The sequence below is a fragment of the Dryobates pubescens genome, chromosome 5 (assembly GCF_014839835.1).
Source record: "Dryobates pubescens isolate bDryPub1 chromosome 5, bDryPub1.pri, whole genome shotgun sequence".
Taxonomy (NCBI): Eukaryota; Metazoa; Chordata; class Aves; order Piciformes; family Picidae; genus Dryobates; species Dryobates pubescens.
The window spans coordinates 14,553,174-14,568,526 of NC_071616.1; the positions used below are offsets into that span (position 1 = coordinate 14,553,174).

Consider the following 15,353-nt stretch of genomic DNA (forward strand, 5'->3'; position numbering starts at 1 on the left):
TGTTAAGAAAAGATTAGGATGAAAACATTTCAGGGACATCAAGTGTTAGGACTAGAAAAAAAACTGATGATTGTTCCTATGTAATTGGCACTGGTGAGGCCACCCCTCAGATACCGGGTTCAGGTTTGGGCCTCTCACTACAAGGACGCTGAGTGCGTCTAGAGATGGGGAATGAAGATGGTGAAGGGTCTGGAGCGCAGGGCTGCTGAGGAGCAGTTGAGGGAACTGGGGTTGTTCCGCCTGGACAAGAGGAGGCTGATGGGAGACCTTCTCACTCTCTACCACTCCCTGAAAGGAGGTTGAAGCCAGGTGAGGGTCCAGCTCTTCTCCCAAAGAGCAAGTGATAGGACTGAAATTCTTCAGTATGAGGGTGGTGAGACTCTGGAATAGGTTGCCCAGAGTGGTTGTGGATGCCCCCTCCCTGGATGTGTTTAAGGCCAGGCCAGGTCAGATGAGGCCTTGGGCAACCAAGTCTACCTGAGAGGCATGCCTGCCCATGGCAGGGGGGTTGTAGTATATGATCTCTGAGGTCCCTTCCAACCTAACCTCTATGACAAGAGGAAACAGCCTCAAGTTGCACCAGGGGAGGTTTAGGTTGGACATGAGGGACAATTTCCCCAACGAAAGGGTTGTCAAGCCCTGAAACAGGCTGCCCAAAGAAGTGGTGGAGTCCCCATCCCTGGAGGGCTTTAAAAGATGTGTAGTTTTGGTACTGAGGGACATAGTTTAGTGGTGGACTCAGCAGTGTCAGGTCAACAACTGAACTTGATGATCTTAAAAGTCTTTTGATCATTGCATGATTCTATGATCTTATTTTTCAGAACTAAGATTAATTTTGAACCACAGGAGATCTGTCATGAAGTCTGAATATTGATACTGTCTAGACTTGGGGAACTTCAGAAGTCCTGAGTTTAAAAGCAACGGTCAAAGGGTTGTATCTGACACAACAAAAAGCTGGAGTCAAAAGTGCAGGTAACTTTTCTAGCTTGTACCAAAGAGACAAAGCAGCAATTTGTTTGGAGCACCTAAAAAGACCTTTCCATGTATTTTGGAAGTAACAGAAACTTCTCATTCCCCTTTTCCCAGAGACTGATGTCAACTTAGAAGTGATTTCTATTTCACTTGCCTCAAAAAACACAGTTACACTAGATTGGTGGGCAAGTAAAACTCTGCAAGGCTGTTTGGTTACTGGAGGAACAAAGTGCATAAATTTGGGAGGGAGAAAAATAATTAGAAGATAAAAGTTAAATATTTACTATCACAGGTTGGTTAAGGTCTTGCCAACACTTGCCAGGATTTCCATACTGTGTGTTCAAGGTGATGAAATTATCACTGACAACAAAAGCAGGCTTGTCCTGTGCCAGGATGCTGAAAGCCAAGGAGAAACCAAAAATGTATTCATCAAATCACAGAATGGTTTGGCTTGGAAGGGGCTTTCAAGACCATCTAGTTCCAACCTTCCTGCCGTGGGCAAGGACACCTTCAACTAAACCACACTGTTCAAGGCATCATCCAACCTGGCCTTGAACACTTCCAGGGAGGGGGCATCTGCAGTCTCCCTGGGCAACCTGTTCCAGTGTCACACCATCCTTACTGTAAAGAATTACTTCCTAACATCCAGTCTAAATCTCCCCTCCTTTGGCTTCCATCCATTCCCTCTCATCTTGTCACTACAAGCCCTTGTGAAAAGTCCCTCCCCAGCTTTCTTCAGGTACTGGAAGGTTGCTATAAGGTCTCCATGAAGCCTCCTCTTCTCCAAGATGAACAGCCCCAACTCTCACAGCTTGTCCCCATAGGGGAGGTACTCCAGCCCTCTGATCATCTTCATGGCCTCTTCTGGACTCACTCCAACAGTTCATGTGCTTCCTGTGCTGGGGGCACCAGTACTGGACTCAGTACTCCAGGTGAAAATATCTGGGTTTAGGTTGGAGTTTTATTCCTTCTTTTCTTTTCTGAAGTTAACAGTGCCCATTAGAAACATAAAACATCTGCTCTAAAGGCATTTTTCATCCCTCATCTGGATGATGCTCCAAAGAAGAGAAACAGATGTAGTGTCTTAAAGGCCTGTGATGCTCTTACTCAGTGACAGCACTGATAGTCCCAATTACAGCATAATTCATCAGAAAGAACCACAAAGATTTAAACACTTAAAGAGATCTCCCAATTAAGCATGCTGTCAACTTCAAAAATAACAGCACTGATTTCTAACTTGATTTCCAGTACAGCAATTTCTGGATGGCCCATCTTCCTTAAATCAAATAAATGCTGATAGAGGAACAGGAGGAAGTGATCTCTTAAAGCAAACCAGAACTCAGTAATTCAGCTATGTGCAGCAATTTTAGCTTTTTCATTGCAGCTCTAAACATTTGATGCACTGTTAGCAAAATCTCTTCTAACACAGCAACTGAGCTGTGAAAACCATCTCACAGTGCCCGTGGTAACAGCACAAGGAGTGATGGGTTTAAACTAAACCTGGGATATTTAAACTAGACAGAAGAAGGTGATGATGCATGGCTGATTGGGAAACTTTGAATCAAATGCAGATCACCGTCCTCCCCATCTTTTTCTGCAATAAGCTGCAGGATGTAATACATCTTGACAGCAGGTGATGGAATCACAGACAAGTGAGGGTTGGAAGGGACCTCTGGGTCACCCACAGCAGCTTGCCCAGGAGCACAGTGTCCAAGTGGGTTTGGAATGTCTCCAAAGAAGGTGGCTCCATAACCTCTCTGGGCAGCCTGATCCAGGGTGCCAGCACCATCACAGCAAAGTTTTTCCTCACATTCAGATGGAACCTCATGGGCTCCCGCTTGTGCCCACTGCCCCTTGTCCTGTTGCTGGGCACTACTGAAAAGTCTGGCCCCATCCTCTTCCCCCCCCCCCCCCCCCCCCGCCCCCCCCCGCCTTTAGTTCTTGCTGAGAAGATCCCCTCTCAGGCTACTCCTCTCCAGGCTAAACAGCCCCAGATTTCTCTACCTCTCCTTGTCACAGAGGTGCTCCAGGCCCCTCAGCATCTTTGTAGCCTCCATGGGACTGTCTCCAGTAGTCACCTGTCACTTCTGAACTGGGGAGCCCAGAACTGGACACAATACTCCAGGTGTAGCTTATTAGGGTAGAGCAGAGGGGCAAGAGAACACTCTTCTTAATGTAGCACAGGATCCCATTTGCCTTCCTGGCCATGAGGGCCCACTGGTGTCTCACAGAAGGAACTGGTAGATCATGATGAGCACAACACACCAAATATCAGGCTTCTGCTAATTTCCACACAGATGCATTTCCCAGAAGACCTGCCCACTGCTAGCTTCTCCTACCGGCCACTTCCCCACCATGGCTCACTTCTGCTATATCTACTCTCATCTACATTTCATATTTTGGTTTTCACATCTCCACTTAGCCTGGAGAAGAGGAGGCTGAAGGGAGACCTCATTGCTCTTTGCAACTCCCTGACAGAAGGCTGTAGTGAGGTGGGGGTTGGTGTCTTCTACCTAGTATCAGGTGATAGAACAAGAGAAAATGGTCTGAAATTGTGCCAGAGGAGGTTCGGGTTGGATATTAGGAAATATTTCTTTACTGAGTGGTCAGGGATTGGAACAGGTTGCCCAGGGCAGGTGGTGAAGTCCCTACCCCAGAGGTGTTCAAGAAATGTGTGGACATGGCCCTTTGGGACATGGTTTAATGGCCGCAGTGGTCGTAGGTCATCGGTTGGACTCCATGATCTTAGAGGTCCTTTCCAACCAACACAGTTCTATGATTCTCTGGGATGAGATGATGAGAGAAGCACAAACACTGCCTAGCTCCCCCCAGTGCCTCACTTGGATGGCACAGAGAGAGGCAAGATGACCACACATGAAGGAGCAGAAGCACAAAATTGAGGGAAGGGTGGCAGTCAACCCTTCAGTTTGGAGTTTCCTCCTGTCACTAGTTAGCCTGGCAAGTCCTTAAGCCAACGCAGAGGCTCATTTCCATGTTCCATTTTAACAACCCAAGTAGGAAGTGTTTCTGCTGCTACTGCTGCCAAATGAAATTACACCGTTCCTACTACTTTTAAACACTTGGGATCTAAAAACTACCTTCATTTCATGCCAGTGGCAAACAAAATTCTCCTGTTACCATTGCCAGCTGCAGACTCCAGCGAGACTAATTAAGCTGTGTAATAAAACACTGAAATAAAAAAGGCATTAAAAAAAATAGGATTTAAGTAAAAGGACCAGTCCCATTTGGTTCCAAATTTTATTGATGATAGCGAATACTTATGCAAGACAAAAAAAGCCATTCTCCTTCCTTGTCAGGGACTAACTCAAACTGCTACTGAGAATAAAAAAGGTCTAGAGGAATTGGCCTGTTGTTTACAGAAGACTAGGTAGAGTACACATCACAGGGACTTGATGTTCCTTTCTACACCTACAGCCACCTTTCCATTGGGAACACGCTGTTAAGGGGCAACAACTGGATCTGTGCTTGAGAGAGTCATAGAATGCTTTGGGTTGCAAGAAATCTTCAAAGTTCATCTAGTCCAACCCCCCCTGCAGTCACCAGGGACATCTGCTACTAAGAACAGGTTGTTCACAGCCCCATCAAACCTGAGCTGGAATGGCTCCAGGGATGGGGCATCTATCACCTCTCTGGGAAACCATGACAGGGTGTCACCCCGCTCAGGGTTAAAAATGTCTTCCTTCTCTCCAGTCTGAATCTCCCTCTTACAGTTTAAACTTTCATCCCTTGTCTTGTCACAACGGGCCCTGCTCGAAAGTCTGTCCCCAGCTTTCTGAACAGCCCCTTTAAGTACTGAAAGGTCGACAACAGGTCTCCCTGGAGCCTTCTCTTCTCCAGGCTGAACAGCCCCAATTCTCTCAGCCTGGCCTGACAGAAGGCTTCCCACCCTCTCATCATTGCTGTGGCCTTCTCTGGCCCTGCTCCAACAGGTCCATGGCTCTGCCATGCTGAGGACTCCAGGGCTGGCCCAGCACCGCAAGTGGGGTCTCAGCAGAATGGAGCCGAGGGGCAGAATCCCCTCCCTCCACCTGCTGCCCATGCTGCTGGGGATCAGCCCAGGACACAGCTGGGTCTGGGCTGCAAGCAGACAGCATCAACTCATCTCCACCTTTTCATCCACTAATATTCCCAAGTCCTGCTCCACAGGACTGCCCTCCATCCCAGCATGCCCCAACCCAGGTGCAGGACCTTGTACTTGGCCCTGTTGAACCTCATGAGGTCCACTTTGTTGAGATCCATTCAGGTGCAGTCTCATCCCTCAGGTGTGCCAACCACACCATTCAGCTTGGTGTCGTCTGCAAACTTGCTGAGGGTGCACTTGATCCTGCTTCAAATTTGTAGGAGTCTAAGTAACTTGACAGGCAATGAAGCCTCACCAGCACTTCCCTTATTTGCCCTTCTCCCAGTCTGAGGCATTCATGCCTGCAGTAACTGGAAACCTGCGAAGGTCTGGGTTCAGAATTCAAATAATTGTATTTATTAAAAGCCAAATGACCTCACAGATTTCCAAACTAAATATAACTGATCTTAAAGCATCCCAACAAGCAGCTCTACAGTTGAAATTAGAATGCATTAAATAATAATTCATGCTAATGAAATTAGAATGCATTAAATTATAATCCATTCTAATGGCTCCATAATGCATTAAACAATTCTAACCCAAGGGGGTCCAATTCTTTCACGGAAAAACATGTTGGTTACCAGCCCTGACAGAGCAGGGAACAAAATGAGGCAGACAAGTGAAGAAAATAGTAGAAGAGCTGGGCCATCATACATTAATTCCCATGATTTAGAATACAGAGGAGCACTGGATGACTGTAAACTTCAGAAACATCCTCAAAAATGGTCTTTTATATTTCTGTCTGCAACATTTGCTAAGAATAAACCCTTTAGTCATGCTCTAGAAATCTGATGTGTGGTCCAGAGCAATAGTGGAATTGTTTTGGAGAATGCAAATAGTGTAGAGAGCCCTGCTTACACCGACGGGCAGCGAGGGCCTACAGAGATGTGAGGATTCATTGTTGGGTGGCCTAGTAGGTAACAGAAAAATCGAACCAGTAACACCTCTGAGAGACTTGTTAATTTGATTCAGAGAAATCAGAGGAGAAAGTAACCCAATACACAGCCCTTGTTTACAGAAGTGTGTCTTTAATTTGCCAGAGGAGCTGTGGGAGAGTGCACAAGTGATAATGCACACTGGGAACACGCTATAATATGGCCTGTGCGGGCAGCAGGTCAAGGGAGGAGATTCTGCCCCTCTGCTCCCCTCCTGTGAGGCCCCACCTGCAGTGCTGAGTGCCAGCTCTAGAGTCCCCAACATAAGGAGGCCATGGAAACTGTCAAAGCAGGGCCAGAGGAGGGCCATGCAGATGACCAGAGGGCTGGAGCACCTCTGCTGTGAGGCCAGGATAACAGAGTTCAGGTTGTTCAGCCTGGAGAAGGCTCCAAGCAGACCTTCTTGTTTGAAGGTGGCTACAGAAGGGATGGAGAGGGACTTTTTACAAAGTCATGGAGTAACAGGATGAGAGGCAATGGCCTCAAACTGGAAGGAGATGGGATTTGGATTAGACATTAGGAACAAATTCTTCCCCACGAGGCTGAGGAGGCATTGCAACAGGTAGCCCAGAGAAGTTGTGAAAGCTCCAGGCCTGAATTGTTGAAGGCCAGGATGGATGAGGCCTTCAGCAACCTGGCCCATGGCAGAGGGGTTGGAACTAAAGGATCTTTAAGGTCCCTTCCCACCCAAACCATCCTGTGATTCTATGCTTGCTACTTTGGAGCACATCCATGTACGTCCAACACCAAACCACTTCCATAGAATCACCCATTCAATTTGGAAAACCTGCTCCAACAGATTGGGATAAAGGTTCATTCCAGGTCCCATTGGAAGATGTTTTCAATGACAAATATGAAAAGGTTCTTATACAATGAATTTCCAGGATGTTAAAACTGGGACTTCCTTCAACTCCTGGTGGGAGATACACACTCGGGTGCTACCAGCAAGATTCACACATGACTTTTCTAGGTTCCCTGCTAAGATCAACAGATATGACATCAAAGCACTGCTATCAACCTGTAAAATCAATTCAGTTCTGCGAAGTTTCATCTGGAAGAAAGTTGACAGTCAGCAAGAACAAGCTTTGGCACAGGATCTGGGCTAGGAAACCCAGTTACAAAATTGAAATGCCCATTTTAGAAACAAGTTTCATAATTTGCCATCTTTCCCCACAAAAGTCATCAGGCCAGGAAAAGCTAAAACAACAAATCGAAACAAACCCAAACAAGCACTTGGAAACATGAAAAAGAGGAGAGAGCAAATTCACAAGAGAAAATCCCCCCGCCATGGAGGGTCCTGGTTTCATCAGAGGAAGATCTGGCCAGCTTTGGAGAGAGAGCAGCAGAAAAGCCCCTCCACAGCAGTCCTGCCCCGTCGAGCAGAAGCTTTAATGATGCTGCCAGTATCAACATCCCAAGGATTCAAACCCAAGAAACCCCACCAGTGGGGGGTTTGAAAGCTCTCTAATTTCTGCTGGAACAGCTGCTGGAGCACTTTGAGAATTATTCAAAGAGACATTGTGATCCTTGAAGAAGTCAGCCCCTTTAAGTAATAAAGTCAGCTTCCAGATTAAAAGTCTTCATAAAGCCTAGACCATAGAGCTACTTGAAGTGATTTGCTTGCTACCAACAACAGTTCAACTAACTGTAGCACCACAGAATTGCTTTTGCTGATAAAAACCTTTAAGATCAAGTCCAACCATTATCTAACTCTACTGAGGCTGGTGTTAAACCACATCCCTCAGCACATCTCTGCCTCTTTTAAACACCTCCAGGGATGGGGATTCAACTACATCCCTGGGCAGCCTGTTCCAGGATTTGAACACCCTTTCAGTGAAGAAGTTTCTTCCAATGTCTATTCTAAACCTCCCCTGGGGCAACTTGAGGCTATTTCCTCTTGTCCTATTGCGTGCTGTTTGGGAGAAGGGACCAAGCCCCACCTTGATGCATCCTCCTTTCAGGGAGTTGAGAGAGGCAGAAGGTCTCCCCTCAGTCTCCTTTTCTCCAGGTGAGGAGTGGCTAAACATGAAACTACTTCAAAATCTTCAACTTAGTAGATTCCAAGGTGTCTGTGCTAAGAATATGGTGAGATATATACACACACACACATATAAAGAACTTGCTTAAAAATCTAGTTTAATGCCTTGACATTTAGTTTTTTCCCTAAGACTAAGACTTTTCTAAGACTTTCCTCACACTAGTAGGGAAAATTTAGCACTCTACTAAGCTTAAAGATGTATGACCAGTTAAATGCATATAGAACATTGGTCAAAAGAGAGATCCTCATCTTTTTTCCCCACATATAAAAGCAAGAACTGATGTATTTTACCTTTTTTTCCCCCTCCACTCATAATATGGTAACTGTCAACTGCATAGAATGCATTGAAATGCAAGTGTTTAAAAGTGATTTGATAATTAGTGACCTTAACTTGCTGAATGGATAATGAAGGAGAGTGGAGCTCTTCAAAGCATGTCATGGACTTCAAATTCAAGCAGCAAAGAAATCCTGTCTGTTGTCAGTGAACTGTATTGGCATGTTATCCTGATGCACATTTTTCTATACTTTAGAATGAAGATTTCTCACACCTTAACACAAAGAAAGCCAAAACCTTTCCCCATTTTCTGCTTATTCACAAAGTCTCTACTGAAAGGAAGGCCTTCAAGAACAGGAGACAGAATCCTATGTCTGTACTTGTAGCACAGGCTACTGTGAAGAAAACCCAATGTAAAGTGAAAAAAACAACAACAAACCTCTGTTCCAGGTATTTAACAAAACCAAACAAACCTACCTACATCAAAAACAAAACCCCAAACCAAACCCCTTCTCAAGCTCTTTAAGTTTGCATTGCAAAAGCAGCCTGCTTGGAAAGGGCTTATCTAAACTGGTTGACAAACAAACTTTTAAGCCCTTTCAGAATCACAAAATCATAGAATTGTTTTGTTTGGAAAAGATCATCGAGTCCAGCCACTATCTAACTCTACCAAGGCTGGTGCGAAACCATGTCCCTCAGCACCACATCTCTATGTCTTTTAAACACCTCTGTGGATGAGGATTCAACCACCTCCCTGGGAAGCTTGTTCCAGGGCTTGACAACTCTTTCAGGGAACATTTGCTAATATCCAACTTAAACCTATCCTGCTGCCACTTATGGCCGTCTCCTCTTGTCCTGCCACTGGTTACGTGGGAGAAAAGATCAACCCCCAGCTGGATCCAACTTCCTTACAGGGAGTTGTAGAGAGCCTTCCCTCAGCCTCCTTTTCTCCAGATAGAACAACCCCAGTTCCCTCAGCTGCTCCTCACCAGACCTGTTCTCCAGACCCTTCACCAGCTTTATTGCCCTTCTCTGGACCTGCTCCAGCACCTCAACATCCTTCTTGGAGTGAGGGGCCCAAAACTGAACTGAACTGAACTGGTGAGGTGTGGCCTCACCAGTGCTGAGTACTAGGGGAATTATAAAACTGTGGTATACATTTAATAATTTCTGACACCACACAAAATCTTATGCTTTGGTGGAGACCTAGGATTCAGTGGTACACTTATCAACTCTCCAATGCAGAAGGGAAACGCTCTCATCTCTTCATCAAAGTGAAAGGCAAGATGTAAATAAAACAACCCATAAATCTTCTGAAAGGCTCTGGCTTAAGCATCTCCAGAATCTATTAAAACTGACAGCATCTCCCTGACTGCAACAACTGGAACAACGATACAATTTCGGTTTGACTCACTGATACTGTGTGTTCATAAAAGAAACGCACATTACAGTGTGATTGCTTCACGCTGAAGGGTGGGTACTGCAGACAAGGAACTTTTCCAGGAAAGAAAAAAACCTGTCCACAAGCAACTGTGATTTTTTTTCTGCAAGCAGACACTGGTATCAAGACTTTATTTCCTCTGGTTTAGAATGTCTGAGTTCCTGCTCTCTTTTCATCAGTACTAGAAGTAGAGCGACAGAAAGAATTGGTAAGAGCAGCATTAATCTGCCAACTTTTAGAATGATAGCATCACGGAATTGTTTTGGTTGGAAAGACCTCTAAGATCCCAACTGCCAATCTAAGACCATTAAACCATGTCCCCAAGTGCCATGTCCACATGTGTCTTGAATGCCTCCAGGGATGGTGACCCCACCACCTCCCTGGGCAACCTATTCCAATGCCTGAATACGCTTATTTGTGTTTTAGAATGATGAAAAGTACCTTTAAAGTTTTAATGAAATCCTTTTGGTCAAACTCATATAGCTCTAGCTCACATTTGGGTGGATGCTGTTTGGTGTCAAGGTGTGGGGGTTTATGTCAGCTTCCAGGGATCAGGAAAAGAGCAACATGGCATTCTCAAGGCTTCCCCAGACACGCTGAAATGCAGTGGAGGAGGAGAAGATTCACGAATAACGAGTAGAAAATCCAGGATTCTGCAGACAGGCGATTAGTGGGTTTTATGCCAGCCACAAGACTACTTAGCTGCCTTCAGTGGCTTTTAATACAAGTGACATGCAGACCCAAAACAAATGAAGGAGAGAATCATTACCCCATACCATAACTAATTTTATTCTTGGGGGAAAAAAAAAAAACAAACCACCACTCACACGAGTGCCTGCATTACTCGGATCACAGTGCTACCCAGCACCAGAGAGGATCCATTATGTTAAGATCTATCTAATGGTCCTCAGTCTTTGCAACGGTAACAGGCAAATGACACATAGCAGAACAACATCACTCCCTCCTTCATGCCCTACGAACTTCAATTTAACCCACTCCTTCTGCTTTTGGGGTGTCTTGCCTAAGAGTGATGGGCTTGAGGCTATCATGCTATACAAAACACATCATAACATTCCCCTCCATGGCAGGGTAATGAGTTTTTCACACAGCTTATCTCCTTCATGCAGCATGCAATTGTTTCTTAAGAGAACACAGGCTGACTTTACCCTGTGCCACAGACAACTTGGTGTTACACTGGTCAGGGTATCAGAAGGACCTCAATGGGGTGGCCAGCAAGGGTGTCTGGATTGCGAAGGGGCCTTAAGGAAGGGATGGAAGGCTGCCCTTCCACTGCCCATCTCAGAAGCAAAACACTAATATTACCAAGCAGGCTCAAACCCAGCATCCCAATTAAGGCGGCTGGGACGGGACTCTGAGCAAGCGCTGGTGTAGAGGTGAAGGAGAGGCAGCCTCTGACAGGAGGAAGAGAGCCTGCCAGGCACACACCGTCACCTGGCAGCATCTTCACACAAAGAAGCACCGAAGGCAAGGCAAGGCAAGGCACACAGGCACTGCTTGGACCTGGGCCCGGGCAGCCTGCTGCGAGTGACCCTCCCTGAGCAGAGGGTTGGCAAGAGGACCTCCTGAGGCCCCTTCCAACCTCTGCAGTGCCGTGACCGAGCTGCCGGGGGGGTGTGAAGAGACAGGACGGGAGAAGTCCCGTAGGAGTCGGGCAGGGCCAGGAGCACGGTGAAAGCGAAAGGGTGGACTCTCGAGCTCTGTCCTATAAGACTGTCAGGGGAACGGGCACCGTCCGAGCCCACGGGCATCGCAGAGGTGCCAGCTAGCAGCAGGCGAAGCCCGGCCGCTGCCCGTGCAGCGGGACAGGCACCTGCAGCGGCCCGGGCAGCCCAGGGAGAGGGGCGGGCGGAGAAGGGACCGTCCCAGGGGCCGCAGGGCGGGTTTGAGGCGCAGGTGCCGCCCGTTCCGCGTCCCCCGGGCCGCTACCACTGCTGCCACCGCGGCCGGACTGACCTTGCGCAGGGCGGGCACGAAGAGCCCCCGCCATTTCGGGCCGTTCTCCTCGCCGAAGAACTCGTACGGCTGCGGCGGCGGCTGCATGGCGCCCGCCGGCGGCTCCTCTGCATCGGGGCCGCCCGCCTCGCCGCTCCCCGCTAGCTACGGCACCCGAGGCATAGGACGGGGGAGAAGGAAAAGGGACGGGGGGGGCGCTGAGGGGAAAGAAGCCGCCGCCACCGGCGCTCGTCAGGGCCGGGCCGGGCCGCCTTACGGCTCTCGGCCACCGCTTGCTCTGTCCTCACCCCCCCGCCCGGGCGGCCATCACATCCGGCGCGGGAGGGGCCGGGCTCCGGGCCGCTCGCCGTGCGCTGACGGGGCGGCGGGGTGAGGCACCCTCGGCCCCGCTCGCTGCGGCCCCGCTACTGCTGCCGCCGCCCCTCGACGCGCATGCGCGGCTGCCACCATTCTGCCCTCCTCCGCCCATTATTGAGGCGCCCCCTGCCGGCCGCGCCGCCGCCGGGCGCTGACGGCGGGAAGAGCTCTCGCAGCGTCCAGCCGCTGCCCCGACGGTCAGGGGAATGTGCCGCTGCCCGACCTTCAGGGGAAAGCTGCCACTGCCCCATCCTCATGGGGGGGATGCTGCTGCCCAACCCGCAGGGGAGAGCTGCCGTTGTCCGTCCCTCAAGGAAAGCTGTCCCTTCGCGCCCTTCAGGGAAGAGCTGCCGCTGCCGGACCCTCAGGGAACGTTGCGGCCCAGCACCCGGCACGGCCGAGGTTAATTAATTAGCTGGAATTTGGAACCGCGTTACGACGCCGAGTTGCGCGGTAGCTGTTTTCCTTCCTACCCCTGAGAAAGCTGTCACAGTTCCCTCTACTCCCGGAACCACCACTGCAGCCAAACTTTCGCTCGTTTTCCTTCCGATGCTGGTGCATTCAAGTCTCAGCCCCTATCCCCCCCTCTAAGACTTGTTAACAAAAGGAATGGATAAATTAAACCAGGGAAAAAAGTGCCTTTCTGGCAGAAAGAATGCGATCTCCTGTTGCAACAGATTTCCCAGGCGCTCGCAGAGGCAGTGACAGCTCCTTTGGCTCGGCGTTCAAGCCCAGACCATAAGCAAAAAGGTAATCCCGTGTGCAAGTTCGGCATAACTCTGGCAAAATCCACAAGCCTGGCGTTCGAACAGCCACGATGCCAGAGAAGGCTCTGGGCAGAACTTCTGGAGGCCTTTCAGTACTTGAAGGGGCATCTGACAAAGCTGGGGACAGACTTTTGAGCAGGGCCTGTTGTGACAGGACAAGGGGCGATGAGGTTAAACTAAAAGAGGTGAGATTTAGACTCGATAGTAGGAGGACATCTTTTACACTGAGAGTGGTAAAACACTGTTGCAGCTTGCCCAGAGGTGGTAGATGCCCTATCCCTGGAACTATTCCAGGTCAGGTTTTTTTGGGCTCTGAGCAACCTGGTCTAGTTGCAGATGTCTCTGCTGACTGCAGGGGTGTTGTAATAGGTGACCTTTAAAGGTCCCTCCCAACCCAAACTATTCTGTGATTCTATGGAAGTGGACATCCCAGACTGAGCGGGCCCCTCACCTAGCACTTTATCCCCATGCCCTTGCTCTTCAGGATGGGCCATTCCTCTGTTCTCCAGACAGCCTGAACTCCTTCAAGGTGTGGCAGTGGTGACCGGACACTCTGAAGGAACTGTGAAGTATCCTAAAGCAGCTCATTTTCCCAGGAGCAGCTCTTCCCAGAGCTTAAGACTGGTCTGTTAGAGCCCAGAGGAGGGCCATGAAAATGATCAGAGGCCTGGAGCACCTCTATTATGGAGACAGGCTGAGAGAGTTGGGGTTGTTCAGCCTGGAGCAGAGAAGGCTCTGGGACAAGCTTAGAGCAGCTTCCCAGTATTCGAAAGGGGCTACAGGAGAGTTGGAAAGGGACTTTGTACAAAGGCATGGAGTGACAGGACAAAGGTAATAGCTTCAAACTGGAAGAAGCTCAATTGAGATGAGACCATAGAAAGAAATTCTTCCCCATGAGGGTGTTAAGGCACTGGAACAGGTTGCCCAGAGAAGTTGTAGAGGCTCCAAGCCTCAAATTGTTCAAGGCCAGGTTGGACAGAGCCTTGAGCAACCTGGTCTAATGAAAAGTATCCTTGCCTATGGCAGGAGGGTTGGAACTCAATGATCTTTAAGGTCCCTTCCAATCCAAATCATGAATGGGGAATCAACTGTGTTTGTCCAAAGCTGTCCTAATACATTTAATCAACATTTCAAGAATTACCATTCCACATGCCATTACATGTCCAAATCAATCTTAAGTCTAGTTTTGTCCACTTCATACATACCAGTGTGAGAAAAAGCTGTGGAGTGTGATAAGCATAGATAAGATACAGATACTTCAGTGTGACAAGTTTGTTCAGGTGTCACCCCCTTAAACAAAGCAGTTGCTATTATACAGAGCTATAACCTGCCTAATTCTGGTGAGAATTAGCAAAAACTAGTGCAGCTTTCAGTCAGGAGAAACACATAGACCTTACAGCAATTAAAAACAAAACACCACACTATTTTAATCTTAAAAGACATATTTCTTAAGACATTCAAGTGAATTAGACCCCTTTGGAAAATATATTCAGACATTTTCATACATTGTGGGCAACAAGGTTTTATGTAAGAAACTCCACTCTGAAATTACTGTTTTATAAAAGGTTTATTACTATCTCTAGAAATAGAAATATTTCACAGAATGCTACCTAAAGATTCATCATTTGAAAGCTTCATTTAAACTCTGCCCCAAAATAATCACCTCCTGAGAGTAAAAACTACAGCAGGCTGCACAGGGAAATGTGCTGACTTCAGATTCACCATCCTCTATGACTGCTTTACATTTTAATGCTCTTTCTTCTGTTAATACATGTTGGGGCCACACCTCGTGTGGGAGGAAGTTGCTTTTGCAATCCTTTTGTAGGATTTACTGTTGATAGGCAACACTTCTGGTGGGGAGTGAAGATATGATTGTTTCATTGTGCAGATAAAACTTTTACACAGCTGTGTGGCATTTCAGCACTCAGAATATCTGAATCTCTGTCTAGAGGTATTGTGGTGAAGAAAAATGGTCACAGCTTTTCTCTCAGGGTTTTATTATTTAATTTTTAAGCTGTGTGCTTATACAGGAATCACTTTTCTGGTGAAATAGATGTCACTAAGGGGGAATAAAAATAGAGGTTAAGCCCTTTTTCCCCTCAAAGCAGTTCAGCTCTGTACAATAAACTCGCCTGCCAGCACAGCTGACCCCCCATGCTAGCAAACTCCCTCACACATCAGAAGAGCACAGAAAGTAACTTAAAAAAAAAAAAAAGAGTATGGCAAATTGCCTGGTAGCAAACTACCCACAATTATCTGTGTTACCCAACATCCTGTGAACATCTGCTTGAGAAGTATTCTCAAGTACTTTGTCCCTGGGGCCACGTAATTCTGTTTTGTAGCAATTATGCAGAACACACTGAGATACTCAGCTAGGTTACTCTCAAACTCATGCAACACCTCTTTCTAGTTTATAGCATATTCTCCACACAGGTTCTTCCAGCTGTACCCCTG

At 47.7% G+C, this 15,353-nt stretch overlaps 1 protein-coding gene across 1 annotated transcript in view; it reads right to left on the bottom strand.

Moving 5' to 3' along the window:
• The window catches only part of SOS2 (SOS Ras/Rho guanine nucleotide exchange factor 2), a 71,496-nt gene extending 59,284 nt beyond the window's left edge, over positions 1-12,212 (bottom strand). Inside the window, exon 1 of the mRNA XM_054161637.1 lies at positions 11,776-12,212. Coding sequence (XP_054017612.1) covers positions 11,776-11,862 — 87 coding nt within the window. The 5' untranslated portion in view covers positions 11,863-12,212. The remainder of the gene's footprint in view (positions 1-11,775) is intronic.
• Between the last annotated feature and the right edge of the window lie 3,141 nt (positions 12,213-15,353).